The sequence below is a fragment of the Candidozyma pseudohaemuli genome, assembly GCF_003013735.1.
Source record: "Candidozyma pseudohaemuli strain B12108 chromosome Unknown scaffold00004, whole genome shotgun sequence".
NCBI lineage: Eukaryota > Fungi > Ascomycota > Pichiomycetes > Serinales > Metschnikowiaceae > Candidozyma > Candidozyma pseudohaemuli.
In genome coordinates this window covers 635,290-647,500 of record NW_020194438.1, presented here as the reverse complement: position 1 = coordinate 647,500, position 12,211 = coordinate 635,290, and the positions used below count along the sequence as shown (strand labels likewise).

Below are 12,211 nucleotides of genomic sequence, written 5' to 3'. Positions count from 1 at the left end.
GAAACCTTTCTGGGTAAAAGCATGAATGGCAGCGATTTCTTCTTTCAAGGCACCATTCACTAGACGGTGTCTCATTAACTTATTCTTTCCCTTGAAGGCCTCGGACACTATAATAACAGCGAATGCCTGTCCGCATCCGCCTGACATGTCCTCTACCTGAACAAGATTAGCCTGGAGCCTTTCTTGGATGATATCCTTGAGGGAATCTGCGGTGAGAGCCATATCGATGGGAAAGATAACTCAGATTCTTCGTTGACTTTTCTCACTGGAAATCTCACTGGTGTCTAGCCACTGTGCAGAACACACACACACACTCTCTCACTAAGTATATAGCTACAATTATAGATATAGATTGAACTAGTATTAAAAAACTTTTATTAGTTTCATGTCATAACATCATCATTATTTCGCTGTTGATAAAGAGTCCACATTGATTTGGCCTCTTTTGATTGTATTTTGTTGGCTTGGCTTTGTGGAAGCCTCAAGCTTGAGGAACCGCTTGAATACCTCAGGGTCCTCCTTCGAGTGTTTCTGCACCTTGCTGAAGATATCCTTGGAGCTCACAGTATCCAATTTGGGTGTACTAGTGAATTGGCACTTTTCGAATAACTCCCATAAATCTGGTGGGATCACGGCGAGCTCTTCATGCATTTCAATCATCTGATTGACGACTTCAATTGCCAAAAAGTAAGATTCACCAGACTGAACGGGTGGTCCGTCTGCCGATTGGTTCTTGGAGATAAGAATGTTTGGAGCAAGCACTGTAGCCAAGTTATGAGTGTCCATCTTTGATCCTGACTCCTCATCCGTAGACGCAAACGAGGCAACCCATCTGAAGAAGTGGAGAAGCACCTCAAGAAGGTTTCTGTGACTTCTTGGAAGCATACAGTATGTGAGTTGTAAGATCCTCTTGCACATTGCAGCGTCGTTAGTCTTTCTCGAGGAGATCCATAAATCGAATAGATTGAAGGTAAGCAACGGTGTAGGCATTTCTCTAAGCCATTTCTTCAAAAGCGCAGCCAACTGCACCGCCGAATAGTTGTGGAAATCGGGTGATTTGAGAGGATTCTTGTTAATCTGTTCTGTCAATTCTCTCAAGTTCTTGATGTTACCGTTCAAACGGAAAATACCTTCAACAGACATATCTTTCTTCCTTAACGAGTTGACGACATCGTCAACAACGATTGGAATACGGAGTTGAGCAGGACCAACACCCAAGTCAGAATCAACACCGTAGCGTTTGGTCAATTCTTGAAGATCGGTACCAAATACGTTCATTGGCTTTGTTTTCTCACTTCCACTGAATTTGAACTTGTCCCAAAATGTGGGCAGCTTTCTTGTCTGGATCAAGGAAACGAGATCCTCACGAGACTGATCGCCTCTGATGGCAAGGAACGCTTCAACCGCAATGTGACGCAAGATGAAATGCTCCGACTTCGAGAGCTCAGAATAGTATTTGATCTTGACCGGAACTGGAAGGTTCTTGGAAACATTGACTTCTCCCAGACCCTTGAACTGATGGATACTACTGCCGTTCGAAGACTTGAGCGGCTGAGCCTTCTCATAAAGTGAGTTGTGATGCTTGAAAGCATTTGGTCTCTGATCTCTGGCCTGTTCGGCTGCAACAATTCTAGGAATATCATCCAAAGTCAATGACTTTTCGTTCTTCAACAAGTCAGAAGTACGACCCAAACTGCTAGCGGCAACAGCGAGTGGTGGCTCATCACGGATCTTGAGCGATTTGTTGTGAGCCAGGAAGTTTGCTTGATCGCCATCTCCTTGTTGCATGACAAATGAAAGAGATGATGCGGAGCTAGCCTTTCTCGTCAGACTGTCACGATCAGCATTGTCTTCTCTAGCAGAGTCTGCTTCTGGTGCTTCTAAGATCACGGACTTTCTCGCACTCTTCTTTACCGAGTTCGACAACTTCTGACTTTCTCTCTTGGTTCTCAAAGAAGTCACATCTTGGAGGGTCTTAGAATAAACGGTTTCGGTGTCACTAATTTGATTGACCTCCTCTGCAATGTTCGACATTTGAGGACGCATGGCTTGGTCAATCTTCTTCGGGTCAGTGTCTTTCCTTATGGCAGCCTTGGTTCTAAACATGGCAATTTTAAGAAGGTAGATCAACTGTGACAAGTCAGATACCGAAGTGAAGCCATACTGGTATCCCATACCGGCCTTTGCATTCAGCTTCGAGCACTCAACGCATAGCAAGGAGTCATCGGCTCCACAAAGGAAGCTCTCAGCCTTGAAGTCAGGAGAAGGTGATCTCTTACAAGAGCTGCATTCGAAGCACTTCTTGTGCCACCTGATGTTCTTGAATCTGTAGCATGACTTCTCAATACTCTTCTTGCACACCCGGCACCCATCAGTAGCATTTTGAGGAACTGCTAATCTGGACTCCAACAGAGGCAAACCCGAGGCAGGGTTCTTCATGGCTTCCTCGATCTCTTCATAGCGCTTAGCAGACTTGAGGAAACCGTCCAACGCTCTGGTATCTCCCCTCAATTTATTCAATTTGAGGGCATTGTTGAGGCCAGTTCTAAAAAGTAACTTGAGGTAGTGAGCACAGCCTGTGATGACGGATAAGAGTTCCGCCGAAAGGCTTCCCGAATTTGCAATCTGTGTCGACTTTCTAAGGATAGCCAAGTAACTCATGAGCTTTCCGGAGATATTTCTTGGTTCCTTCCTGAGAGGTTGGAAGTTGTCAAATGCATCGACGGAATAGATCTCATCCCCTGAGGCATTGCGCTTCTCTTGGCTCTTCGTGGGATCAGAATTGCACTCGATACACATACCTTGGACGAAATCCAAAGCGGAGAATAGAATCTCAACGTACACAATCAATTTGCTGGTGGCCTGAATACCATTCGCTCTGTTACCTGTGCACGCTGAAAGAAGCATTGCAGAAATACAAGACGCTAAGGTCTCTTCGAATCCAGACAACACCAACCAACATTTCATCACCACGCTCTCAATTTGTTGCTCCACCATAAGAAGTTTCTCTGGATCGATATCCTTCTCGAGAAGACTTGCAGTAATTGATTTATCCATCTCGAATCTATTTTGAAGGCCAACTGAATCTGGTGTGATGAAAACATTCCAGAACTTATAGACCATGTAACATTCAGGATGCCATTGCTGATTCTTACCACCCTTGAATAACTCGACAAACTGCTTGACAATGGAAGACTGACAGCCTTCACACTTTGTTGCAAACAATTTGGAGTAATGGAAGTGGCAATAGATATTGCTTTCGTGCTCGTAGTAGCTTTCCTCTGAGTCAAAGACCTTACCACACTCTGAGCATTTAAAGTGTTCCACATGATACTTGTTGCCCAAGGCAGTAATATATGGTCCTCTTAATGCACTGTTGCAGTTATGACAGATTAAATCAAGCTTCTTGAAGTAGTCGTACTCGCAAAGCGGGACTTGGGAGACAGAGCCGTCCGGCAGCGTGATGTCTTGAGGAAAGAATTTAGAGGAGCATTGCTGGCCACACTCGTGGCAAGTAAAGCACTCGACGTGGTAAGCATTATTGAGTGCTCTGACGAACTGGCCTGCTATCTGTTGGTCACAGACCTTACAGATTTTACGCTTCCTCGGCGTCAGACGAGACTCATGAGGAGCATGTTGGAGTTGCAGTTGCAGCAGCTGCTTTCTACTTAATGAAAGGTCCTGTGGCTGCCCAAGATTTTGCGTGGGAGATGATGAAGAATGTAGGCTGTTTGGGGTCAATTGACGACGTGGTGCTGAAGGTGTAATGGGAGGCTGGAAAGCCGGGGGATTGCTCTGTGAGTGCATACCATTTGAAAGTCTGTGGTTCTGGACATTTCTTGATCGACTCGTTTCAGGCGGTAGGGATGAGTTTTGATGTGGGGTGAAGTCGAATTCTTCCGACACAGGTCTTTGTTTGGATGTGAGGAACGGCAGCTGCTGGCTATGGAGGCCCGGTTTCTGCATCTGAGGATGCGTTTGGGGATGTCTAATGGGGGGAATATCGTTGGAAAGTGTGTTTGGAGGAAGCAGGTTGGAAAGGGCATGCGGCGGGGTCCTGGCGAGGTCTGAGCTGCGGTGGGCTTTTTCCTTTCTGAAGGGGTTTCTGTTTTCTTTCACCAGCCCCAGGGAACTTGTGCGAGAATTCAGCGCAGGCATCTTGGGGAAGTCGTATTCCCGTTCTCTGTCCAGTTCTGGGTTGGGCAGCGGCTGAAGCATGTCTGGGATGTTTTTGGAGGATATGGGAGAAATGGCGATCGAGTGACGTTGTGGCGGGGCGGCCAAGTCGCCCAGGACAAACGAATCGGAGCTGTTGTTTCTGGAAGTGCTGGGGAGTGGGGGGATCAAGCTTGTCCATTCCAGGGACGTTTGGACGTTCTTGGACTGGAATGCCTCGTGACTTAGCGATCTGGCGTGGTGGGGAGGCAATTTGCCGTTGCTGTTACCGTTGACGTGGTTGCCGTTGGCGGGAAACTGGGAAGGGGACTTGGAGAACAGGCGTAAAGGCAGCAGGGTGAGGCCTTTTAGAAACCGCTTGGGGCTATGGGGGTACTCTGTCTGCCTGTTTTCGCTGTGGCGCATATTAAAGAGTGACTGGGGTTAGGCAGAATGGAGGGAGCTTTGAATGTGGGATTATATTTTGTAGGTGGGATTTAATTATTGGGACATGTATTAGGGAGTGGTAGAAAAAGTCTCAGTCGCAGTGTTTTGGTCTGAGCACTAGACACGAAAGCGAGAAAAAAATCCTGTGCGGGAGGGAGGAATGAGACACTGAGATGGAGCGACAATGGGTGGGGACTATTGTGGGAGGCAGCCAGATTTGATGGGTAGAAGGGAAAAAGCGAAAGAAGTGGGTTTATGATACTAAACTACAAGAAGAAAATGAGTTCTAAATTTTACAGAAGAAGCATATTTGCCTTGGATACCCAGAAACGGAATCCATCAACTATCCTGTTCTGCGTTTGGTTGCAACTGGTGGTGCGCACCGGCACAATAAGCACTAAAAGCCAGCCACGACGCGTGGAGGAGGAGAGCATTTATAGACGTGTTGGAGGAAAGTCAGGGGCTTGTGTAGACGACAATACAAAAAGAAATAAGATCCGGAATCCACCAGGCCTTTGCGGTTCTCGTGTGGTGACAGCCTGAGGGCCTGCGTTAGGCTGCGTTAGACTCGCTCGCTTCGCATTGCAGCCATATGAAAATGTTTTTTTGTGCGTGTTTCCTGGTTTCCCTTATAGGCAAATAAGCAGGGACTCTGCCGCATGTTAGGCGCCGAGGCCTGTCGGGTATTAGGGGCAGCTTACAAAAAAAAAAAAAAAGGCAAAACTTAATTCAATACCAAATTTTCACTTTGACCAGCTTGGACTCGCGGAATTTGTTTTGCTTCAACGCCGATCGCGACGCAGTGCAGCCAACGGCATTCGTGGTGCCACTTCGACAATAAACCCAGTACACGGTTCGTGAGAAGGCATTGTCGTTCCAACACAAAATCGACACACATTGTTTCGCAAAGACGAAAATAAGGAAGAGAACAAAAATAAACACCCAGCGAAAGACGTTGCTGACCGAGGGTCTCGGGATTCCTTGACCTTTTCGATTTGGCTTTCTCGATTTGGTAGCATTTTCGTGTTCTGCCGCTGGATGCCTTTTGCAGCCGCGGAATCAGCGTTAGCATAAGGTTTCGACTACGCCATTGGCCCAAAACACAAAATTGCAAAAAGTTTCGGCAAAGTCTCAATTCCTCGTTTACAGCGCTTGCCCGTTGTCAACGGCCAACGGCCTTGTGTTTTCTCGCTTGAGGCGCCGCAGTCCCTTTTGAGAAGGCTGATCCCAGCCTTGGCTCACCAGTATTTCCGGCCCGGTGATTGGCGACGCCGCAGTGGAACATTGCAATGGGATCTTTGGGATGTAGTTTTTTTTTGAATTGATAGGGGCTGATTTTATTTTTTTGACAGTGGCTGATTCGGTTTTTTACGGTGGCTTGGGGACATTACGAGGTGAAACTGGGCTGGGAATGTCAGAACGGAAATTAGTGGCGGCGCAGAAAGTGGCACTTTTTCTGGCCTCGGTGCAACATGGACTCGGTTTTTCTCGTCAGAGGCCATTGTGAGCCTCACCAGTGTTGCACCACCATCGGGTTTATAAAAAGAGCCCGCCCAGCAGAGGTTGCACGGGGGTTGAAGGGTGGTTTTTTTAAAGCATTTTATATTTTTTGTCAATGCGTTTACGCCAGTAGCGGGCATGGTATTTGGATATTATGTGGCCTATGTGTTTTGGTGGATGCTCTTAGTCGCAGTGTATCCATCGCGATCAGACACCCTCAGGTCTAGCATTTCAGCACCACCAACAAAAACACCCTAACTCTTAATTCATTAGTCCTAGGTTCATTAATCCCGCTCTGAGGCTACCACTTTACCATTTTCTCTCAACCTCTCACTTGAAGTGGTTGCAAATTCTCACTGCTGTGGTGGTTGCAAAATATTAGTGGATCACCAGACTCTTGACATGTCCCATCTCTGCTCGCTTCTAGGCTGCACATGGAGCTGACTCACGAGATAGCTCCCGCCCCTGAAGACTCTTTTTGATTGCTTTTGTTATCTTGATGCCCAATCTATCACCAGAGACCAATGGGCGGCAGTAGCGAGATCTTCCGCAATGTGGCGCCACGGCAATGTACCTCCGGATAGTCTGATACCAAGGTCTACTCAAGTTGGAAGTCGTTGATTTGAAGTAAAAAAAATCCTTTCAATTATCTGAACACGTGAAGCTAATTTTTTTTTGATGCTGGTCTCCAATGGCTTCCAATTGGCGTTGTTTGCGTGGTCAATTGACCCTGGAGGCTGATTCTCGCTTGCAGCATAAGCGAATATCACCAGACGGAACATCTCACGATAGGCCCAAAGTTTCTTTTCTGTTGCTGCGGTTTGGTGACTCCCGAGTCAGACGTCCTTCTGTGCATCTCGGAAAAACTCGGCCGTTTTCGTCCTTAATATTTATCCAACTATATAAGCACCCTTTCTTCCATGGACTTGTTGAATATCCACAATGTTCGCCCTTGCCCTTAGATCCGCTACTGCTACAACGCCAATGTCTTTCTTCACGCCTCACGCCTCAAAGTTAATCATCAGCGGAGTTTGCTCGATATTTGCAAGTATGCAAATGGCAGCTTTGGCTGAAAAGAAGAACCAGGGCACCTTGGTGAGACTGCTCGGTCGTTACTAATTCTCCATGCTACAAATAGAAGTTGCAATGCGTTGCAATGCATCTTGTAGCGATGCCATTCAATTCGGCACACTAATACATTTGGGTTCACGGTTGTTATAGATTAATATAAGTTATTTCGTTTCTCTATCTCGTAGTGTCATTGGTCGTCTCACATTTTCTCCTGGGTGTATCTTTTCGTCGTTCCAAAAAGCATTTCACGGCTCTGGCGGCATACATCCACAAGGATGGGTTTACGGGGTAAAAAGTTAGGGAACACAATCTTGATGCCATTCTCTTCCGACCCGCTTCTATGTTTAGGCAGCGTCAACACGCACATGTAGAAGATCACCTGCGCAAATCCGTAGAAGCCTTCGTGTATCACGATATCTATCGTATCGGACAACGGGATGAACTCCTTCTTTGTGAAGCCCCACATGTCCCGACTGCTGAGCTGAATGCCGACATCCTTGATGACCATAATGCTATCCTGGGGCTCTTGAAGCGATATGAGGGCTGTTATAATACATGAAAGCACCACGATGAACGTGATGAGGCATAACTTTCTCACGGCACCGTCGGAAAGCGATTGAAGAACAGGAACACCCCGAACATTGTAATCCACTTCAGCAAGAAATATTTCCAACAGCGGGATATATATATCAACCATTTCGAACACGTAGTCGGCCTCAGCGGCAAGCCGTAGAATGGTCAGCACTAACGTGCCACACAAAATGGCAACAAGGGGCACTTTCCAGAAGCGAATGAAATGTGAAGGGATGTTCAGCACCGTGTAGGTTGCCAAATTGCCGTTATCCACCAGCGTGATATCCAATTTGAAGTCTTTCAGGGAAGACATGCTAGTTGCTTTGGAATAACCTTTGGAGAGACATGAAATGGAACGGTACCGATTCGGAGATGATAGCGATGCCGCACTCAGCTTTCTCAAATGTACGAGCGCTACATGCACTCCGCTCCAAATTAGTAAACCCACCATGCGATTGTACTTAATTCTCTCCTTTAAGAGCTCTGGTTGGCTTTTTAGAATCATCCACTGTACCAAGAACGACCTCGTTCTTTCTCAACTCTCTCTCTCTTTCGGCTCTGGTCATGATTCTAGAACCGGTTCTGATCTCCATCTCTCTCTTTCTACTGGCCTCCAAGTCCTCCTTGATAGCTCTCTCACGCTCGCTCTGGATCTCGTTCAAATGCGTCTCATGGTCCTTTCTGAGCTTCTCAATCTCATCCTTCACTTCCTTCAAGGACTTGAAGTTCTTACCATCAGCAGCAGCAGCACAGTATGCATCGAGGTCAGCTGGAAGCTGTCTTTTTAGAGCCAACTCCACAAGCTCTGGGCGCTTCTTTTCTTCTAGAGTGAACTTCCGCTTGATTTGTCTTCTGTTTCTGTAAGGAAAGAGCTGAGCAATAAACGTAAAGTCAGTACCCCACGTGCTCAAGGCATTGTAGAATTGGACAAGCTCGTCTGTCGTCCAAGCATCTGTGTAAGCCAGCTTCGTGTAGGAGTTGGAGGTAATCGGATTCAAGTATGAATTGTCGACCTCGACCTGACGATCACCCTTTTCAGCCGCTTGATTGTTGGATTTGACAATAGATTCGGCATCAAGCGTAATTTTATCTCCAGAGATTCCCATCTTTAAATTGCTAGGTGTCGGTTGTTCCTGCTCCTTGGGTTTCTCCTTATCACTTTGCTTCTTGCTTAGTTCATTGTCCTCCTGCTGGATCTCCTCTAGAGCCTTATCGTAACTAATACGCTTTTCCCTCGCTCTGATACGAGCTTTGCGCCGTGTTTTTTTGTCCTTTTCTAACTTGCCTCTAGCATGCTCGGCGTCATGGAAATTGCCACTCACAGAACCAATCTTAAGCGTCGGCTTGCAAAGCTCTTTCACTGTCAAATCGTCAGCCAGAACCGTGAGCTTGGCATACAAAGCCTCATCCTCAACATCAATCTTTCTCGGAAGCTGTCTAATATCCTTAACTGTTGTTATGAGGTCAGGAGGAGCGACACTAAGGGGCCCTGGGACACCCGCATGAGCTTTGTACTTCTCGACTCTATTAGTGACTGGGTTGATACCGACAACAAAGTCTGGACCCAGCATTCTCGACTCTCCATTCTTTGCGTCATCTCTGGCGGCTGTGCTTGTGTTCTCGTCTTCTTCAACCAAGGTCTGGTCAGGAGCAGCTACAGAAGATCTCAGCCTCTTGGAGGGCCTCGATGTCGACAGCTTGCTCCTTTTCGTTTTCAATGGTTTTGCAGTAGGAATACCAATGATTTGGACAGGAGCAGCCTGTGCGTCGTCGCCATCTGGTGCCACAGAGCCTGGAGTGGATACAGATCCTGATCTATTGAAGATACCGGACAATCTTCTGGAAGCAACGGAAGATCTTCTTCTCTGAGATTTTTGAATTTCTTCCTTTTCTGCTAGCGTTTTCTTGAAATAGTCATTGTCATCGTCTTCATGGGCATCGCTTCCCTCATCCTCAATGACCTCCTCATTGGTAACCTTCGAAGTATCTTTGGGATCCACGATTTCAGCGTCTTCGGTATTTTCGTCAGGAGTCTTCTCACTAGGAGCTGCAATTTCATACTTTGATAAATCCGTAAGGCCACCAGTGGCCTGCGTAGTTGGAGGTGTAGAAATCGAAGCCTCATCTGGCTGCGTTATCTGTGTTGGATCAGGAGAAGCATGTGACTCCTGGGTTGTGGGGGGTGTGGGTTGAGCTGCCTTATTATTTCTGGTGACCCTCTTCTTAACTTTTGGGGCGAAGTGTGAGGACTTCTTAACAATACTACTCATCTTGTGGGATAGTGATGTTGCTTGTGATTGATAATGAGGGTAAACATCGAGCTTGATAGACAGATATGCAGGAAACTTCATGGGGCAGTATTGATGTCTTAGAACCATTTATGGTAAGTGGAAGACAATGTACATAGGAACACACATATTAGTACTTCAAAGCTGACTGGAAACATTTGTAAAACTTGATGTGTGTTCTAGGACCAGCAGCTCTCAGTTGCCGCCCGAAGGAAGTGTGCTCATAAGAGGATAGCACTTTTAAAATCTCGAAGGATATCAAATAGCCCAATGAAAGACCAGGAAATGCAGTGATTTGAATTTTGTTGTTATTAGAGGTTGTGGTGATGTCATGCTATGGTTTCAAAAGAGAGGTTTTGATACTTTTCGCAGCCAATTAGTGACACCCATATACAATCTTCTCTTCAAAAGACTCTTTATCAAAATGGAGGTGCAACATTAGAGCTCATATTCAGTCTTAAATAGTGAATATGGAATATAAGTGTTTTTGTCACGACACACCGTTCCCACTCTTTGTTGATAGCTGCGATGCCATCACCGAGATGCCATTTTCAAACTTAAGATTGAATCACAATCTAAACGACTTATCTTCCCCATCGAACGAAACAACCATTCCTTTCACAAAATTACCGTTCACAAAAAATCCCCGTCTCCCCCATCTCTATCACCCCAAAAGCACCTCCTCTACATGTGCGCGAAGAGCATCTCACATCTACTCCAACATGAACGCTAAAGAGGTGTTTGCATGGCGTGCTCAGGAAGACACATGGGTGCTTCAGCTTCTACACTTTCCTGAGATTTCCGGAGGCTCATTTGTTGCATCCACCAGTTCCGGTGGTTTGGCGCTTTTCTCCACTGCTTCCTTCAACCAGGCTCCAATCTACACCAACGAAAAGGCCCACGAATCCAGCATAAACAGCATAGCCAAGGTCAATGAGTCCGTTTTTGTATCTGCTTCTACAGACGGCCTCAAGGTGTGGGACTTGAGTAATGGTCTTCAAAAGCCAGTAGCTTCATTCACCAACTCGAAAAGCTCAAACTTCCTTTCAGTGGCTGCCTCTCCAGACGGCCAGCTTGTGGCAGGAGGCACGGAGCTTGCTGGTGTTGACGCTGAATTGCATATTTGGAATTGGCAGAGCCAGAAATTGGTCAAGCTGCTTGTCGACTCTCATCACGATGACATCACAGATATCAAGTTCCACCCTACATTGACGCAGTACTTGATGTCAGGCTCGACTGACGGCTACGTCAATGTGTATGATTTGAGAGAGGAGGATGAAGAAGAGGCGCTCCACCAGGTCATCAACTTCAATTCCGTTCACACATGCAACTTCATCAGGGAAAGACGTATTCTGGTGCTTTCTCACATGGAAACGCTACTTTTCAGCGAGCTCAACAATGTCGACTACGAAAACCCCGAGGAGCCCTTGCCCAAGGATGTAGGTGATCTAAGGGTATGGCCCCATTGTGAGTATGTCGTGGAAGTGAGTCCACTTGGCTACGCCGCTTTTGGCGCTAATCTGGAGCAATCGCTTCTGGTGATGCCGTTCGACAGTCAAAGCGAAGAATTCGACAAAACACAAATTGTCAGTTTCCCAGGCGCCCACGGTGAAGAGGTGGTAAGAGACGTTTTGCTCGTTCCCCGGAGCAAGTTGGTTATCACCTGTGGAGAGGACGGCGTGATAAAGGCATGGGAACTTCCCGTCGAGCTCCAGGGCGTCAACGTCGTCAAGGGAGGTAAGACAGAGGTGAAGGAAAAGAAAAAGAAGGACAAAAAGGACAAAAAAGAGAAGAAGGAAAAGAAGGATAAGAAGGACAAGAAGGACAAGAAGAAGAAGGACAAGCGTGGGAAGGATGCGCGGTTCAAGCCCTACTAAGCTGCACTGCCGCGGAAGGGAATTAGTGTCGGGCAGCTGAAAAGTGAAAGGCAAGTTCCCTCAAATATTTCAGAAATCAGACTGCCCCTGAATTTTCCTCTCCGACAGCAACATAACCCCCAGGATCTCAATTAAAGGATCAGGCTGGCTTTTGGGGCTCAGGCGTTGCTGCAGAACATGCGCATGTCCTTGCAGCCGCCTCGCTTCGGGTTCTGGGCAGGCAGAGTTCCACGGTATCAAGGCACCAAAAATCGCCTGAAAGCCCCTATCGGATATCCAAATCATAGACAAGCGGAAATT

The 12,211-nt window shown here is 46.8% G+C and overlaps 4 protein-coding genes across 4 annotated transcripts; 1 reads left to right on the top strand and 3 right to left on the bottom strand.

Moving 5' to 3' along the window:
• Nucleotides 1–402: 402 nt before the first annotated feature.
• On the bottom strand, nt 403–4,581 carry LRG1 (Lrg1p; the record flags this gene model as incomplete). The annotated part of the gene is made up of 1 exon (XM_024857757.1): nt 403–4,581. One exon carries the CDS (start codon nt 4,579–4,581, stop codon nt 403–405), a length of 4,179 nt encoding a protein of 1,392 aa, XP_024714256.1.
• A 2,791-nt stretch (nt 4,582–7,372) lies between these two features.
• On the bottom strand, nt 7,373–8,059 carry C7M61_002379 (phosphatidylinositol N-acetylglucosaminyltransferase; the record flags this gene model as incomplete). Its single annotated transcript, XM_024857756.1, has 1 exon — nt 7,373–8,059. The coding sequence occupies one exon, from the start codon at nt 8,057–8,059 to the stop codon at nt 7,373–7,375; it is 687 nt and encodes a 228-aa protein (XP_024714255.1).
• Nucleotides 8,060–8,207: 148 nt separating this feature from the next.
• On the bottom strand, nt 8,208–10,016 carry C7M61_002378 (transcription factor TFIIIB subunit; the record flags this gene model as incomplete). The annotated part of the gene is made up of 1 exon (XM_024857755.1): nt 8,208–10,016. One exon carries the CDS (start codon nt 10,014–10,016, stop codon nt 8,208–8,210), a length of 1,809 nt encoding a protein of 602 aa, XP_024714254.1.
• Nucleotides 10,017–10,756: 740 nt separating this feature from the next.
• Nucleotides 10,757–11,911, top strand: C7M61_002377 (uncharacterized protein; the record flags this gene model as incomplete). The annotated part of the gene is made up of 1 exon (XM_024857754.1): nt 10,757–11,911. One exon carries the CDS (start codon nt 10,757–10,759, stop codon nt 11,909–11,911), a length of 1,155 nt encoding a protein of 384 aa, XP_024714253.1.
• Between the last annotated feature and the right edge of the window lie 300 nt (nt 11,912–12,211).